Here is a 19,109-nt window from a genome sequence, read left to right as displayed (position 1 = left end):
GCAGGTAGATGTAGGTCCAGGAGACATGTTCCATCATACAGACTACAGTACATTTTATGTTTTGTCGCAGAACCCTGACATCGTGCTGGTACACTACCTCAATGTGCCGTACCCTGATGACAACAAGCAGGTAGATGTAGGTCCAAGAGACATGTTCCATCATACAGACTACAGTACATTTCCATGTTTTGTCGCAGAACCCTGACATTGTGCTGGTGCACTACCTCAATGTGCCGTACCCTGATGACAACAAGCAGGTAGATGTTCGTCCAGGAGACATGTTCCATCATACATACTACAGTACATTTTCATGTTTTGTGGCAGAACCCTGACATTGTGCTGGTGCACTACCTCAATGTGCCGTACCCTGATGACAACAAGCTGGCTGTCATCACCCCCTCCCTGGCTCTCTGGGGAGACAAGAAGGAGTGGACGAAGGAGGAGTTGGTTTCACAACTCAAGCCCATGTGTGAGTCTGGAGCTACCTCATATTCTTCTGGTGTGTGTGCCACGCTCTAACACTTTCTCTAACATTCTTCTTCTGCTTTCCGATTTTTCTTCTGCTTTCTTTAGCTGTAAATTGTGTTACCAAGGCTACGCTCTACCTCTATGATAAATCGTTAATGTGTATAGTGTTTGCGAAGCACTCAGTGTGTATCTGAAAGAGTTGTAGTGGTTTTGTGTCAAGTTTTAGTTATAAATTCATTTGGAATCAACGATTGTTATTTTTAAATACCTTTTGTCTTTGGATGAGATTTCCAACGACGCAACAGTCCTTTTTGTATCTAGAGACCTGTCTGCTTAACTGAAAGTGTGGATTTACAGCTTAAAGTGGGCCTCAATGTAAATTTTAGCATTAACTCACATTTTTTATTAATTTTTCAGTCCCCGAAGTTATAATTGGCAGAACTTAAAATTAAATGTTGGACATTGGTTTCTAGATCTAATTTTACTTTCAATCTTTTTAAAACAATGAGGTAATAACAAATAAATGTTACTGGTTGTTTTTCCATTTTCTACAGTTTTTCTAAGACCTCACAACATCTTTGTAAAATATATTTTTCAAATCGTTATCTGTCCAAAAGTTATTCATTTTATACAATTGATGCATTTGTCCTATTAAAACCAATTTTTTTTTCTATGTTGAATGTAGCTTAAGGAAACTCTAATTTCGCAAATCCATATGGATTGGGCATCGGAGGTAGAACAGAGTCTTAATAGGTTTTGTATCTCACTTGCTACTGTTCTCTTAATACTCGTATATCACCAACATTAAAATACCTCCATGGCACAACACAAAAATAGAGAAGGTAGGTTGTATAGAGGTTAACAAGTTTTTTTAGACTGAAATATTATTGCTCCCAGATCTTGAACAGTTTAAATAATTATAATAACTAAAAACAGCTGAGCTACTGAAAATTTTAAATTACATAGCATATGGTTTTTTTACGATCTAGTATTTTTGTGGATTTTGTCATACAAATTATTTAAATGCTAAACCTATTTAAATAAGACTATTGACTAAACAATAACAGTTAAAAACTAACATTCATTAACAATAATATATTAAAGGTCAAATACTTGCAGTGTAAAAAAGTGTAATAAAAAACAAAGTTAACAATGTGGATTTTTTTTACCAAATATTCAACATGGCATTAGTTTTTATGGATAAAATCACATATAATTTGACAATTAAAATAATTTAAAATTGATTACGCTTTGTAGGATTTTTATTCTTAAAACGCTCTAGAACCAAAGTATTATCTTTTTATACAAGGTAAGGCAATGTTTAATCTTGTACTTAGATTTTCATCTTTCTTGCCCAAGAAAGTAAATATTTTAATCCAAATTTTTAGTTATTGTTTATCTTTATTATTATCATTTATCAAACATACTTCCTGGTGAATATGTGTAGTTTTTCACCTAAGCATTAAACCCTTAGTCCAAAATTCGCAATTTAATTAAATACCATTTCATGATTTTTATCTCCTTATTTTTTTTTAGATTATTACCTATTTTAAACTGATTGATCTGTGTAGGTATTCGTTATTATAATTTCTATTATAATAGGTTACCTATTTTATAGCTTATTGTCTTTATTGTAAATTTGCTAAAACAAAATATTACTTCTTATCCACACGATTCTTGTGAATATTTCCTAAACTGATGGATTTTTCTAGTAAAAAATATTTCAGGTGGTGTCTTAATATTCCATTTTTTCTGGTACAAAATTTGTAATAGAAATATTTAATTGTTTTTTTATATTGATTTCTTTTATAGTTTAAACATTTACACACATAGGAAACACAAATAGGTAAAACAATAGCTTTTCATAGCTCTTATTGCCTCTCTGCCTTCTATGTATGTGTTAGTCCTTAAAAATGTGTGTCTAGTACCTTATTTGAACCTTAACAAAATAGTAACGTTGTTGAGTTTTTGCATGCAGTGCGTGTTGTGTTTATGTAAAAAACCAACCGATTCTTCAATATTGCTGAATATCTTGAACACTTCTGATACAAAAGAGTATTGAAAGCCAAAATCCGGTGGGGAAAATCATTTTATATTTTGCTAGTAAATTTTTAACGTAATATTCTGTTTTTCAGTCTACAGCGAAGATGAACCTGATCTCAACAACGAATTGGAAATTTCAGTAAGTATTTATTAAATGATTTCAAAGTGTTTTAAATACATGTATAATTATACATATTGTATAATTTTTTCAGATCACAAAATTATATGATCCAACTGAATTTTTAAAAGCTGGCGACAACTTAAATAAATATTATTGGAGATATGATCATCTCATATTTGGTTCATACAATGGAATTTAGCGGCTGCAAAATCGCTAAATTTTGTGAGATATATTTATTAAGTTACTCACAGATAAAAAACTCTCACATGTTGCTCCTTGTATATTTGACACATTAAATTGCAATACACATGTGATAGGGAAATGGATTAAAAGACAAAATGTAGTGTTCATTGTATATAGTTATTTGTGTCCATCTTTTATGTCACATCGACTAACAACAAAACTAAGTGACTAGCTCAATCACCTACCGTATCTTTAATTTTGAGAAAAAAAAAATTGAAACACCTGATTGATATAGATGGCATTCTCTTACAGTACCAAAAGTACCGTTGAGTTATAACTTTTAAGAGATAAATTTTGAAATCACTCTTGATCTACAGACTGCGGAGACCGTGGAAGCCATCGTGTCACAGCTGATGGATAAACAGCGTTCTGCGCGCGCAGCAGCTCTCAACAAACAGTTGGAGTGTGGTTGCGCAGACAGCACATGTCAGGACGGCAAGAACTGTTCACAGCCCTTGCGCAGAATCACTTCCCAGCCTTCCAACCAGGTATAACTGTCCCCACATAGCTTTGCTATAGGTTTATGCCATTGGCATTTTTCACATTTTTTATAAGGGGACACAGTTAAAAACCAACAGACATTTTGAAGAAAAATAGTACAAATGTTTGACCCTCCATAACTACTCCCCTACCCAGGAAATACAATATCACCTCAATACTATTGTTTTTCTTTTACATTTAGCAATTGACAACTAAATTGTGTTACTCTTTGTGAAGTTTGATCAACAAACAAAAGAAAGTAGTATTGTCTAATAAAAAGTAAATAATCCCTAACTATTGTTGGATTTGGTTTACTCATACCATATACTGAACAAAATTGATTGACAGTTACATGTATTACAATATTGATTGACAGTTACATGTATTACAAGATTGATTGACAGTTACATGTATTACAAGATTGATTGACAGTTACAGGTATTACCAGATTGATTGACAGTTACAGGTATTACAAGATTGATTGACATTTACAGGTATTACAAGATTTATTGACAGTTACAGGTATTACAAGATCTATTGACAGTTACAGGTATCCTCCAGTTCCATGATGAACCACCAACAGAGGGTGATGAACGTACAGACTCGGCCGATGACACTGCATCATTCCCATCACAACACCATTACAACTCATCATAACACCACACAGGTCAGTACGATGAGAACCTAACCGACTTGTCATAACATCAGGTAGGTCAAAAGTTAAAGCTGCAATAACAGGCCTTGGGTTGCCATATTTAATCCAAGCAAAAACCTGTCGTTGTCAGAGAGAGGGGGGAATTTTTCAGTTTTATGTAAGAGGAGTTTTTTAGTATTGTCAGATTTTCTGTTTTTCTAGTTTTTGAAAATCTGTTCAAGAAAGGAGCGAATGTGCTATCAGAGTTCTTATTTGAGGTCTTGAAAGTCAAACAGAATAAAATGCACGATCCGATTCTGTAAGTTTTAACCATTTCCCTGAATTCATGAAGGATTGTTGTAATTATATTTTTTAAGACAGCAACGCTACTTTAGGGAGCAAACAGGTTAAGTGGTAGAGAAAGCGGCTTTGGTTTCTGAGGTTTCATGTTCAAATTCCGTCAAGTACCTGTGACTTTTAACTATGACGTAATGCCCTGAATTCTGAGCCTAGTCTGAAGTAATGTGTAAAACAATTTTGGTATATAGCCTAGTCTCCTAGAATGTGATGGAAAAGTCCATACGAGGGATGTCCAGAAAGTAACAGATGTTTTGCATCAGTGCTGCTTGGAGTAGTGCTATCGCTAACATCTTGGTATTAGAGCCTTCCTACAGTCAACGTATCCAGCTACGGTAGCCTGTGCATCATATCTGTTGTACTTCATCTGTAGTGGAGGGTTGAAATAAGTGCTGTCAATGCAAATCCTGCCATTTTTGAGGTGCATTCTTGTTCTGTTCAACAAAAATCTAATCACAACGCCCACCTTACGACTAGTGAGACAGCGCAATGACAGTGCTCATTTTTACACTCAACTCTAGACAAAGTACTCGTACAAGGCTCAGTGCTGAGTGTATGAACACTTTAAAGCTAAGATGTTGGTGATAGACTACACCAACAGGGTATGACAGGGCTGATGCGAAACGTCTGTTACTTTCTGGATGACCATCGTATTTGAAGCTGAGTAGGAATTCAGGATGAGTATAGGATAAAGTTATATGATCTAAGAAGCTTTGTTACTGGTTAAGATTTTTGTACAGCCAAGGACATTTATTAAAAGCCCAATGATCCAAGAGAGCTGCGCTTAGTTTCAACCGTCAAAAAACAACTGACTCTTTTATTTTTGGGTTGTCAAGCGAGCACCCTAACCACTCAGCTATTTATCTCCTTGTCACATTTTTAAAATTTACAAAACTCAGTAAACTGCAACAACTCTATTAGTTTATTTTTTGCCGATGATTCTTGATTAAAAAATTAACAGCTGGGATTTTCAGGTTTCTACCAGCAACACCAGCGGGGGCTCTTTGGTTTTGAGTCTTTCGCAGATCCAGGGTGCGGGGGGGTTGCTGATTCTTCCCCCCGTAGTGGGGGCCTCTGATAAACCCCCGCCCCCCGCCACCCCTGCCTCTCTCAAACAAGAAGCGATGGAGGTAACTCGGGGCTAATGCTCGGTCTCCAACATACATGTTGTTCAGTGTTAGCTGTGAACTTGTCATCTCCAGATTTACTGTGAAAAAATCTAACTTTTAGTTTCATCACCCTTTTCATTTTGATTTCAACAAGATATGTTTACTTAACACTTAAATACTTAAATAGTATATTAAAGATTTTGTAAACTAAATTATTAGAATTTATCAATTTTTTTACAAAAATATATCTTTCTTAAATTAGTTTTTATTCCTCTCAAATCTTTCTTGATCCTTCCTAAATTAATCTTGTTGATAACAATAATTAAATTGCTATTACAATTTAACTAGAGACTTTGTTTGATCACATACTTATACTTATATTTTGGTCATCAATAACCTTAAGGTGTAAGATCTTCTAACCTATAATATCTACCAAATAGTTTTTAACTTGTTATCAGAGATCAATAACAAAATAAACTACTAAAGCCCATTATACCAAATATACATTTTCATTTCTCCCTTATCTATAAAATCACACTTAAATAAAAAAAAACAATAATTTAATTACAAAAAATATTTAAACAGGATATTGACAATTTATCACCAAACTTATTATGTCAGGGATTTACTATGTTAGATACAAAACGGATAGATTTTAACATTATAAAAATAATAACCATGAAAACCCCACAAAAGTCCAAAATAAACATATATTATGTTCATAACCCTAAAAATATCTCTCAAATTTATCTTGTTCAAAAATTTTATTTTAATTATTATGTATTCAACTATTACCTATATCTTTTTTGTTACTTACACTTCTTTGCTTGCATTTAATGAGCTAACCAAGATAACTACGGACACCTTTGAAAAACCACACAAACACTTAAACATACTCTATAATACATAAAATAAGGGCTGTTCAAAAAGTAAGGAACATTTTGGAATAAAATAAAACTATATAGTGGTTTATGTAACCTTGTTGCTGTCGAAATGATACTTTGTAGTTTGCTAGGGCCGAAAGAATGTCAAGTAGTCTTCATTAAATATTCCTCGTGGCTTAATAATAAACCTAAGTAAACTTAAGAGATAACACGGAAACACAAAACAAAAAATTTAGCACTGGTCGACCAGACGATAAAGTAAAACACGTGGTACAATGCCGGCTGAGCCGCGACTAAATTTTGAATGTATTTTTTAAACTGAATGCATCGTTTTCGAACAGAACCTCCATTCATTAAATTTTTTTCATCGATGAAAAATTTTTATATATCTAAATGTATAGTCAACAAAAACTGTATAACCGCACTTAACAACAGGCAAGATTTCCAATTACAGCACACTTTATAAACTTGAATATTGCAAAAACAGTCATTGAGGAGGCCAATATATTTGTATGCTACAGAGTGTGCCTTATTGTTAGACGGAAACTTACTTTCTGAACAGCCTTTGTTTTCATTTTAACATTAATAAATCTAACTATTATGATTTTCATAAAATACAAATGTTCAAAGTACAGTGTTCAATGTTCAATGTTTACTGTACAGACCGAGCATGTAGCACCCGTCTGTGTAGTGTCTTCACCTAATCATTCCGTCATTGCTGCACATCATCTTCTCTATGTCTGCCTATCTGTCTCTCATCTGAAGTATTCCTTCTCTCACTCATGTAGGATAGTCTAGTGTTAGTGACCGATGTGTTGATATGCTTCGTGTTAGTTAGTGTTTCCCGTTGTTTAGGTGTGTGTTTGGGTCGTTGTAAGCGCTGCAATGGTGGTGGGATTTAGGATGTAGTTGTGTTATCTGTTTGAGTTGAATTATTAGTGGCTAGTTTTAAAGTTTTGTTCAGCATTAATAATGTTGGATCTTTATCTTAGGGGGTTTGGCCACATTGTTGACTGGGGAAAATACTAGTCGACGTTTTGGATGTGTTGCAGTGATTCATTTAGGAAAAGCTATGTTTCCACAGTTGGCAAGTATTTTCCCTGGTTCAACAATGCGATTATCTCCCAAGATCCAGAATGTGACAGGCTACTTTGACCAAGGGATCTTTTACTGAGGAAATAGTTGCAAAATTAAACTTCTTTATTGTCTAAATGGTTATATAAGTTACAAAATGAGAAGGTATAATGTACGGTTTTTTAAAGTTTACCTATCAATTTGGCATCATTAAAAAGCCTGTGTGTAGTGAACAATATTGTACTTACCTAAAATATTCTGTAACTTTATTTCAAGTCATTTTTCATCATATCACTGGCTACAACATTCACATGGAAATGTAGTGTCTCTTTTACTTTGCAGTAGTTTATCTAAGTTAAATGTTTACCTTGATTTTAAGAAAGCGGAGCAAATAAGCGTTCAGAGGTCTCTCGATAAACATTTTGGGCTGCAATAATTCTAAAATATGAAGCAAGGTGATGTTTCATTCTTCTTAAAAACAACACTAGAACCTCTTTTGTTGTTTACCGTTGTTTTCAGAGAGAATTACTTTGGTACATGAACCACAAACGCATTGCAACACATCAAATTAAAATGTGAATTTCAGATGGAAGTTGTCAACTCAAGTGGACAAGTTTGTCATATGTTAAGCAGTCAACAACACAGACACGAACAGCAACAGCAACAACACCATCAGCAGCAGCAGCAACAGCAGCAACAACAGCAGCAGCAACAACAACAACAGGTGTGTTTATCAGAGCATCTGTAAATCATGGGTGCTACTTGTCCTCTAGGCAGCCTCAGTTGAACTTTTTCTGTTTGTTTCATTATTTTATTGCAGTAAATAAAATGTATTTCATAAAAGTGTTCGGGGTTTTAACTTTTAACTTTACTTTTTTAATTTTTTCTGACAAAAACCAATGGCGAAAAGGTTGGATAAGCAGAGAGGTTGATACAGATATACGTGAGTGGGTTGAAAACTTTTAGTTTCAATATAGTAAAACCGCCAAACGAACCATACTGGAAAGACATTGTATTCATATAGGCCAGCCATTGCCATAAATGTTGGTTAGATAATACAGATTTAGGTGAGTTGGTGGCTCAGCCAATAGCAGCACGGACTTCAGGCCCAAGGCAGGGATGTCACGAGTTCGGATCCTGGTCCCTGCCACTACTTTTTATCAATACAGATCACCACGTACTGTACCGGCTCAGCTCTTGCTTTGCTGGATGCGTTCCAAGCACATAGCCTATGTGGATAGGTAAATTCAAGGTTAAAAGAGGCCGCCAACCTCTTTAAAAATCTGTTTGAGAACCCTATTGTAAACATGGTCCATTTCCAATCTATCATCACAAATAGCATAAAAAATTATCCAGATAGGAAAAACTCACAAAATCAATTATTTCAACGACTAAATGTCTTTCTTTAATATTGTATGTGCAGCAGTCTCGAGGCGCGACTGCCATGGAACAATCAAATGCTCCAGCGGAGAAGATGGACATCAGCAACGGAAACATCCTTATGTCGAGCAACGAGTACGAGAGGAGTTACACGCGAAGGCGCGACACCAAGGAGCGCGAGAGACATAAACAACATGACTCGTCTAGTAGGTTTTATTCACAATAGTTTTTGTTAATAAAGTAATACCTATCGCAACTAAATGTTGGTTTCAAACACCTTTTGCTGAACAAAACCCTTTGGAAACAGCTCCGAAAATTGTAAAATACCATAACAGAGTATATGGTCATCTCAATTGGACAGCCTGAAACTACAATCTTGTCAAAAAAGTCTGAATTATCCAAAGTTGAAACAAAATCAATTTATATGGAATGAAAACATTAAAAAACTATACATTATGCTAGATTATTTAAATACACTACTAAATACCAAACAATAATGGAACAATAATAAATTAATCTACAAAATGGAATCAAACAGGTTCTGAATTGTTTATTTTTCGTTGGTATAGACAAAATAGCATGTGCAAGTGTGTGAATCGTTTTCATTTCGCTGTCTAAACTGTCTAAAATCCAAACAAAATGGATCCAAATCATTAAGTGTCTTGCCATCTAATAAACCTCTGTATTTTTCTCTCAGGTTCAGAGATGCTGGTGGACGTGAAGCCGTTCGGAATGCACCACTCGGACAGTCTCAGCTCCAAGGACTCTCTGAGCAGTTCTCAGTTCTTCAACGAGACGTTGGACTTGTCTCAGGAGGACATACAACAGACACTGTCTGCCAACATGCCTCTGTCTTGTGCCACCCCTGAGGCCCAGCACAGGTGAGCTGTACACCATACACAATACATAGTGTAAATCATACACCTTACTTACACTACACTGTAAACTATTGTAAAAATATAAATCATTCGCCTTACACTATACACTGTACAATGCAAACAATATTTCCTACAATGTAAATTATTCACATTACATCATATCTTCTCAAAGATTCAGATTTTATCCTTCCAGTATCTGTATGGTCTTCTTCAAAACCTACTCTTGCATGTTATATCCTGTCTTATCCTTTTTTGAAATTCTCTGTCTTATTTTCCACCCCACTTTTTTTAGCTAGGACTCTTGTACACTAAGCTGCTATTTTTAATTTGGCATACTGTTGTTAGTCGTATTAAAATTATTTCAGTGTAAAAAATCTAATCATATTGTGTATGGTTTTGGAATCACACATTTTAGTTTAATGTAATATAAAGTAATGTAGCATTTTTTACACGGATTTAAATTATTCTAATAACATGCGTACCACAGTTAAAACCTGTGAAGCATTAGTCTGAATTAACTTCATCAACTTCTTCTGGATTGATAAGAAAATCATTTATTATTTCACCAAACACTGGTTTTATGCAGTTTTCAGAATGTTTATTTGTTTTGTAAAACTTTCTGCTATTATGAACCATTATTAATTATAAATTCATATTTATTTGTCAAAATTGTAACGGTTTTAATACTTTAAAACTTTTTCAGACATTATAAACACTAAATAACATATTGTAACGCCAAGTGCCATTTAGATGTAAACAGATTTAAAGTGTTTAAAAACGTATTCAAAATATTTATGACAGACAAATTTTCTTCATTCATTATTTTATTCTTTTCTTCTTGTTTCGAACTTAATTTTATGTTTAACCTCTCTTTTCTCCATGGCTTTTACTTTGCAAATCCTGTCAATCCGGAATAACGTACATTCCCAACTCACCCCTTATCTAATCCGTCATTTCTGTTCTATCTTTCAGTTTTCTAACTACCGATCGTGACTCCCCTTCTTATAAACCCCGTCAATTTCATATAACCAAGTTTTCAAGAATTGACAAAGATGTTACTTGGTATGAAAAACCCCTCATTGTTTCAAGGTAAGTTTTTCTTTTATTTTTTTAACAGGGATAAAAAGAGAAGGACTGGAATTTTACAAAGAAAACAATTGACTGTGTTTAACACACCAGTGTTGCATAATTTTAAGTACCAGTTATAAAACTTCAACTTATCTTTGTCCATATTTCTTATCTATGAAATCTTTTTCCAAACTTGTCATTTTCCTGCTTAGTTTCACTAATATGTTATTCTATTGAACTTAGGCAACAATTTACTTCTCCAAATTATTAAAACCCCCAATTGAACCATACTGAAAAAAATATTTCATCAATAAAGACCTTCTGTTGCCAATCCTGTATACAAATATAACATTTTTGTGATCCACAATTGATAGGGACTTAAAAGATGTAATGGTGCAATATAAGTTACCCTTTCAGATTGGTTTTAAATTTTGTTGTGACAGAGAAAAATTATTTAAAAGCGGAACACTTTGTGGGTGACTGATTAAACTATAAAACTGTCGAACCCTTTTTATTTGGCATGTCCACTTCAGTCCATTGTATCTATATTCCAAGATCTAACACTGAATTTAATTAAAATTATCTTGGTACAAGAAAAAGCACTATAAGTTTAGAAATATATATATTTTTTAAAGCAACTGCGTTAATTTACAAATTGCTATGAGATTTTACAGGAAAAATATTTTAAACATCTACATATGGTTTTGACTTTGATTATTGATAGTTTTATTACATTAGTCAAATTCATCTACTATTGTATGGATTTTTTCAAAATTGTAAATTTTAACAGCACCAGTCAGTTAAAGTTTATATTTTGAAGATCCAAACCAAACCAAACTGTCAATTTAAGTTTGACAAAGTAATAAAAGATTCTTATTCAACTGAACACTTATTTCAATTAAGTGTTTTCAAATATTTACTGCTTTTGCAGCTCCTTTTATGTAACTAGTGATCAATAACCAGTTTGATGTAGTCCAGTGTGTTAGTTATTTCAAAGGTGTTGTACAGCGTAATGTAAGTTGTTTGAGAGTTGTAAAAGATTTTCAATTTTTTTACAAACAAAAGTATATATTTTGTTTTTTTACGTCTCTAATGAGAAGCTTGATAACCAAATCTTTCTGTAATTTTTAAATAAAAATTCTAATGCATAGTCACTTCTTTGTTATTTTTCATCAATGTCTATTTAAGTGTTGCAGTTTTTCCTAGTAAGTAAAAAATTATTAGTCCTATAACCAAATTTTTTTATTGTCTAAAAGTCATATTTTTCTTTCAAAAACATTTTTACACAACATTTTTGTCTCTGCAATCTTTATAAAGATTTTTATCTTATCAAAACAATACATCAAATTAATAAGAGGGTAAAAGTGGAAGCATCAGAAATTAATTAAAGACCTTATGCATTAAATTTGTTCTTTATTAATAATATGTTTTAAAATTAAAATTGTGTAATTGTGTGTGTTGTAGTATATATTTTGCCCTTATCTATTTCAAACACAATCATGTTTTTAGACATTCTTGTTTTTGTTGTTTTGCTGTATCTCTGTAGACCCATGCTACTCAGCGATCGTGTTAATTCTTTCTCACAGTAGATTTTTTTAACATAACTTGATATTTATTCAGGTTCATATTTGCTTAAAAACCATATTATAGAAGTTAGTAAATATTAAATTTAGTTTTTTCTCAGTTCAGTTAGATTATTCAGTTTTTATTTTTCCCACACACTGATAAGCCAAGATTCCCTTTTTAACCCACATTATTATCAGATTGTCCTCATGAGTCATTTGCACAGGGACCGCAGCAGCCACGGTAAGAGAGAGGAGGCCGAAACAGATGTATTGGTGTCCGGAATCAATCCAATGGAGTTCATAGACGTTGCCTGCTCACCACCCTCCGCCATGGACGATGATGTGTTTGTCAATCTGGACGCCTTCGACATGCTCGGGGACTTCCCGGAGCTTGAGGTTCTGGACTCCAACCACAGCGGAGGTGGGTGTACGTTGGAGCAGATTGGTCTGAAGATTGATGGTTTGTCGATCCCAAAACTGGGCTGTATTCTAGACCTAGACACTGTTTATCATTGGGTTATCTATAATTAATTATGCTATTTAACAATAGATCAACGTTTACATTAGACGTTAACAAGACAATAGTGCGGACTGTTTCATCACTAAATGGGTAAAAAGAGTCAATATGGCGTTCAATAACACAGATAAACAAAGCTAATTTGTTAATATTAAGATTATCATATAAGCTAATAACAACATTTACGTTTACGAACCTTTGGTTTAGAGATCTGTGACAATTCTTTAAGGGGAACTAACCCACTTGGTAAATCTTGCAAAGGGACTTAAACCTTGCAAAAGCTTAATTGATTTATTTATTCATTTTTTTATGAAAAAATTGACTAGTTCATCCAAAACCTATCTCTACTTGAGTTTTACTGAGCTTAATCTACATTAGTGTGAAACAAGGTTAATACATTCCCACTCTGTACAGGAGGATCAAGGCAGTTTTTCTACCCATGAACAATAAACATATCCCAAGACACATTGCCCAGATGTAATTGGGGTTAATGTGTTAGAATTTGAATGAGTTAATTGGTTTGAATGCTGACATAGATCAATTAAAGAATGGTTAGAAACTCCATTCCAGAATTGAAATCCTTGGTATTTTAAGACCGCACATTGCATTTTCACATTTTTCTCCTCTTACCAATATTTATTCTATCTTTAGATATGGTTTTAGGTAACGGTGCCACCAGCAGCACTACAGGGCAGAGTGACCAGGAACAGGCAAGCCCAGAGGGGCCCCCACCTGAACTCCAGGCCCCCGCCAATATCACCGACTATTCACCTGAGTGGGCCTATCCTGAGGTGAGATATAGGCTCACACAATTATGTAGTTTGTGTTGAACAAGTAAAAGTATTTAACTTAGAGAGTCATTTTATTAGTCATTTGGCAGAGACACAAGTAAAGTAAATAATAGTTTTCCAATAAAAGAAGTACGACTCAAAAAAAAATTTCTATTTCTACAATATTCATCCGAGCCATCATTTCTTGAAAGGCCCTTTCCACCAGCTCTGGTAGATAAACTCATGAGTTGTACATCATTCACAGCCAAGTCGGGATTCAAACATGCCAATCTACAGTGTCAACTTGGCCAAAAAGAGACCTAATAGTCCACCACAGTAGTTGGACTGGTAAAAACAGCGTGTTTGCGTAATTAAACAAGTTTTTATAAATAGTAGTCTAAGTACAGGTTTTGCTAAAAGCCATGGTGGCTGTTTGGGATACTTAAAGTTTCTAATCCCAGTTTCCCATGTGCTATATGTTGTTACTGACACAATAAATGTTTACCAGGGAGGTGTGAAAGTTCTGGTGACGGGACCGTGGTACTCTACTTCTTCTCCATACACAGTTCTCTTCGACTCCTTCCCAGTTCCAACAACACTAGTGCAATCTGGAGTGCTACGTTGCTACTGCCCAGGTATAGTACTGAACCATAACTAATGAAATATTTACTTTCTCAACACTTAAAACAAAAACTCATACAAGACGTACAACATTTTATATTTCATCTTGAGATTAACTTGCCACTCTTTTCAGTATTGTTGAACCAGTGTACACAAATCTTATCAAACACTGTCTATGGAGCTCTTTAACCAAACTTTGCTGGTCTGAGACTGGCTTTTGTCTTAGCAATGCAGTCACCATTGGCTCGCCTATGAGACTCGTACCTTACATAATGCTTCGGCTAACTACACAAACTAGTTCTATAGGACAGTTGAGGTTTATTCTCTAGAAAAAAAACACAAAATTACCAGTGAGGGGTCTAGTTTGACTATTTTTTCCCAAAACCTTTGACTATTAATAGTCAATGCTAATACCGATTAATTTTAATCTTGGTAAAAGAGGACTAATATTTCACTTGCAGTTAGATCAAGGACTTAAATTATCTTCATTCACTAGAAATCCTGTGGTATTCATATTTTAGAGTATACTAAACAATATTGAAATCGTAAAAAATCATGTAACATTGGGATTAACACTGTCTAATATTCCTTAAAAAAAATTCTTTATTTGTTCCTATTCAAATAACAATTAAATGACCTATTAAACCAAGGAATTTCCATAAAGTCCCTGAAAAGAGCTTTCTCATCTTGTCTAACCAACAACCAATGTTGCAGCCCATGAGGTGGGGTTGGTGACACTACAAGTGGCGTGTCAAGGGTTTGTCATCTCCAACTCAGCTATGTTTGAGTACAAGACGCCTCCCAGAGAGCAGCACAGTGTTAGAGAGTCGACAGCGGCGCCCAACGACAACCTGCTCAAGTTCACACTGCTGCAGAGGCTAGAAGCCATGGACGAACGGCTGGAGATCAAACAGGAGCCCGACACCGGTCATGACTTTGTGAGTGAATTTAGAACTGAGGATATATCGTAGGTATAGATTAAATTAAATTTCCTTTTTGTCAAGGATGTTATGTAGACTTATGGTCACTTCAGGGCCTAGAAAAAATGTTTATTAGGAAAGCATGCTTACCTTGATGATAAAGAATCCACTTTGGTACAAGAAACATAGGAAACCTTACATTGCAAAAACACAAAGTAACATTATTTCCCACCTCTATTTACAGGTGGAGGCAAGCCTCTTGTTGAAGCAGAAGAGTTTTGAGGACAGACTGGTGTCTCTGTGTCAGTCGTTGTCGCGCAGATCATGGCGCAGCAGAAGTGATGAGGACACTTCTGTTTCTTGGTGTTCCACTCTGCGCAGCATGACTCTGCTGCATCTGGCTGCGTCTCTGGGATACTCCAGGTAAATACTTAGTTGAGTCAATAGGCAGATTTAAAGATTTCATGATTGAATGGCCTCTAGATTGTGGGAATTGTTAGTGTAACTGTCCGAATCTGGTGTTGTTTAAATTAACTTTAGCTGTTACATACTGACATCATTGACTGTAAACATTCTCTAGTTTATTGTCTGTTGTCTGTACTGACAGTGGTGTTTGTGCAGGTTGGTGTGTGCGATGTTACACTGGAGGGCCGAGAACTCCTCCTTGCTGTTGGAGACGGAGGTGGACGCTCTCAGTCAGGATGACGAAGGCTACACTCCACTGGTACGTATTTGGATATTGGATATTGTAAACAAAACCATCCAGTACAGGAAACATATGACTGTACCCACACACACTCAGTGTTGAGGTATTTTTTAATTAAGAAGGGAAATAGACTATTATGTTTGTATCTATTAATTTTTTGGAGTTTTTCCAATAAGCTCGGACCACTATAAAAGAGTTTGGCTGGACTGTAAAGTGCTTTTGGTGTTTGTAAAGTCCAAATGACAAGACTCTAATTTCGGAAGACTCTGTACCATTCAATGTTAGGCCTACTATGGTTGTTTCACTGTGTTTCACTCAAGAGCTTGACACAGCCTCCTCTCTACAGTAGATGTGGGCTCCTATAAAATAGTTTGATGAAACTCAAATTCTAATTGAAATCCAAAATCACCTCACATTTTTTAAGGTAGTGTAACCTTCAATGTTATTGTTGATTCACTAAACTGACACATTACATGAGCTTGTACATAGGGTTTGTATTTCCACTTGACCAAGCTGGCAATGTTTATTGACTACAGATGTGGGCGTGCTGGAGAGGACACACTCAGACAGCTCTGCTTCTGTACCAGTGGAACTCGACAGCGCTCTCTGTGACAAACGGCCAACAACAGACGGCGCTTGACCTGGCGCGAGCCTCCAACCACTCTGCACTGGCGCAGCGACTACAGACTGTTCATCAGGAGAGCACCAACATTTCCCAGCCTGGTGAGACTACGGTTGTACCTGTAAAGGAACCAGCTTTGAAGATTTTACATATTATTTTACGTAGTGCCTGGACCATTAAAGTGATAGCCAAGGCTGTGTCACTACTCCACTTTTAGTGCCTTTCACATTAAGTTAGCACGGAGCATTGTGCTCAAGTTATTTCTGAAAGTAGCTCTTATTATGAAAAATCTGTGCACTGTGAGCTATCTGTGTATCCTTTAATTTCTTTCCGATTTATCTAAAAACAAAAACAAATATTTCTTTCATCATTGCAGTAAGTCATATGTTGGTGTTTGTTGTTTTCCTCTTCAAGAAAGATAATCTGTAAATTATTTATATTACAAAGTTTTATCTATGGTAATAACATGGTTTTCTATTGGTCCCTTATTTAAGAGCCTCTATTTTACAGAGTCCATAGCAGACGACAGCCAAGAAACGGAATCTGATCTCACTTCTTCCCTGTTGAAAGATGACGGTATCTTTCTCAAACCGGATGCCATTCCTAGGTAACCATACAAAAAGTTGTTAATTTTTTTTCTAAAGGTTTTTTCTTCAATTGGTTGTTCTTTCTACGAATAACTTGCTACCATTTATAAATGTTTTTTTTCACTTCAGTATCCAATGGTTTGTCCTAAAAACTCAAGTTAATATTTTTTCTTAAAACTGTAATAATTTATACGTCTTATACAGGTGTCTTACCATGTTTCATACTGTATTTAAGCAAAGAATAACCAACACAAGTACACTTCTCATCCTGTTGTAAGTTTTGAAGCTCGTTTTTGGTGTCAGTTCATGTCCGGTGGCACTGGACGTTAGTGTCGACAAAATTTTGTTTCTATTATTCTAGGGTTCATTTCTTCCTTTGTGCCTTTAGTGTTTGGTTATATAACTAGGGTACAGGTTATTATTTATATTTAGATAGTTTATTTGGTTAAACGAGGTTTTAAATGACTCAACAAGAAACAAATTGTAAACAAAAAACAAAACACGACCTCTACAGTACACCATACAGAACTAACAATACAATTGGCTTCAGCTGTTCCATAAGGATGATAAATCTACTAAGGGAGTATGTTTTATCTATGATTTAAGTGAGCCATTATCACTTTCAATGTACAAAACTAAATTTGTATGTGTTTTTTTTTTTTCAGAAATGACAGCCAAAAGTACAAATTGCTCAGTCTATATGTGAACATTCCACCCAACAGTAACAATAGTAACAATAACAGTAACAACAGCAATAACAACAGTCTAGCACCTCCTGCAGTCAACTCAACACCGAGTCCCAATTCAGGTTAGTATAGTCATAAACATAAGTCAAATTAACAGATTTTAGTATTAAAAAAAAATATTTTCTTTGCTTTTATATGATTAGACAAGTTTTCATTCCCTTAGTCTAGCTAGGAAAGTATCTTTACATTCAATTTGTAGCCTTGTGGAGTATTCTTTTCCTTTCAAATCCAGAAAGTTTACTGGTAAAATCGCAAAAACCGATCAATGTTGGAACCAGCAGCCTATTTTCCAATGGGTCAATAATTGGTTTTGGTTTTTAACAAAGTAAGGGGAAAAGAATAATTCAAAACATTGTTTTAAAAATAGCACAGGCATAGGACACAAAGTTTAAATATAGGCTACTAATTTTTGATAATTAATGAATTGTTTTGCAAAAATTTTTATGAATAACTAGTTTTCTTAATTCACTTCAGTATATTGATTCTCCTTCCAATTCCAGTAATAATAGTGATCTCATCTCTTAACCTCCTGATTTGTGATCATTGAGAAATTGCATTATTGATTGTTGTTACAGTAAACAACAACATGAAAAAGTCACAGTCCCAACAACAAAACAACAGCACGCAGACAGGGGGGACAGAAGGGGGCCGACTGAGCCCCCCACGGGGCAAGCATCGGAGCCACAGCAAACTATCCAGGTATTGTTCTATCAATAAAAATCCATCAAAATAAAGTGTTTACAAGTGAACAAAGGCTTGCCTTAATGGAAAAGAATCTATTATGGCACAATAAAGAAACACATTACTTTACGCTGTATGTGGAATTGGGAATATTTTACTGTTATTTACAATGCAGCACTTTCAACCAAGAGAGACTATTACTGTTTTCAAAATCAATATTGTCAAATTTTTTTTTCAAAAACAAGTTAAAGCGTGATGTCTTTTACTTTTTCTAAGTAAGTTATATTACTTACATCTAAACTACTATTATCAATTCTTCTCATTGGAGCATTGTAAAAACATCCTGCGGCTACTTGTTTAATGTAAAAAGAAATGGAGTTGAGGAATTAAGTGAAAAAATTAATCACTCGAATTAAATATTTTGTAATGATGTACTTTTGGACTAAGGCTTTTTAGGAAGTAAGGCCTGTAATGCAGGTAGGTCTATAATGACGTAATCCTCTAAGCCCACCAGTAAATAGACACGATTTTATTCTCATGGTGACCATTATGAATGGAACATGGGAGCAAACTGGTTTAGTGGTAAAATATGGGACTTTTAACCCTGGAATCTCGGGTTCAAATCCCACCAATCA

At 34.7% G+C, this 19,109-nt stretch overlaps 1 protein-coding gene across 6 annotated transcripts in view; it reads left to right on the top strand.

Moving 5' to 3' along the window:
* Window positions 1-19,109, top strand: part of LOC129002006 (calmodulin-binding transcription activator 1) — a 126,712-nt gene that overhangs the window by 93,868 nt on the left and 13,735 nt on the right. For 2 of the 6 annotated variants that reach the window (XM_054429489.1, XM_054429490.1), the window contains exons 6-24: window positions 325-469; window positions 2,604-2,650; window positions 3,193-3,363; window positions 3,900-4,022; window positions 5,321-5,476; window positions 8,000-8,137; window positions 8,837-8,999; window positions 9,491-9,674; window positions 10,644-10,760; window positions 12,529-12,725; window positions 13,485-13,612; window positions 14,100-14,226; window positions 14,927-15,150; window positions 15,377-15,555; window positions 15,754-15,856; window positions 16,375-16,561; window positions 16,971-17,067; window positions 17,713-17,855; window positions 18,369-18,492. In XM_054429489.1, the coding sequence (XP_054285464.1) occupies window positions 325-469; window positions 2,604-2,650; window positions 3,193-3,363; window positions 3,900-4,022; window positions 5,321-5,476; window positions 8,000-8,137; window positions 8,837-8,999; window positions 9,491-9,674; window positions 10,644-10,760; window positions 12,529-12,725; window positions 13,485-13,612; window positions 14,100-14,226; window positions 14,927-15,150; window positions 15,377-15,555; window positions 15,754-15,856; window positions 16,375-16,561; window positions 16,971-17,067; window positions 17,713-17,855; window positions 18,369-18,492 (2,753 nt within the window). Of the gene's footprint in view, window positions 1-324; window positions 500-2,603; window positions 2,651-3,192; window positions 3,364-3,899; window positions 4,023-5,320; window positions 5,477-7,999; window positions 8,138-8,836; window positions 9,000-9,490; window positions 9,675-10,643; window positions 10,761-12,528; window positions 12,726-13,484; window positions 13,613-14,099; window positions 14,227-14,926; window positions 15,151-15,376; window positions 15,556-15,753; window positions 15,857-16,374; window positions 16,562-16,970; window positions 17,068-17,712; window positions 17,856-18,368; window positions 18,493-19,109 lie in introns of all 6 variants that reach the window. The other 4 variants (XM_054429485.1, XM_054429486.1, XM_054429488.1 and 1 more) reach the window with 4 other exon arrangements.

Source organism: Macrosteles quadrilineatus, unplaced genomic scaffold (genome assembly GCF_028750875.1).
Source record: "Macrosteles quadrilineatus isolate MER2022 unplaced genomic scaffold, UCM_ALF_1.0 Scaffold_9__3_contigs__length_116548681, whole genome shotgun sequence".
Lineage (NCBI taxonomy): Eukaryota > Metazoa > Arthropoda > Insecta > Hemiptera > Cicadellidae > Macrosteles > Macrosteles quadrilineatus.
The sequence above is the reverse complement of the archived record's forward strand: the minus strand, read 5'-3'. Positions and strand labels throughout refer to the sequence as shown.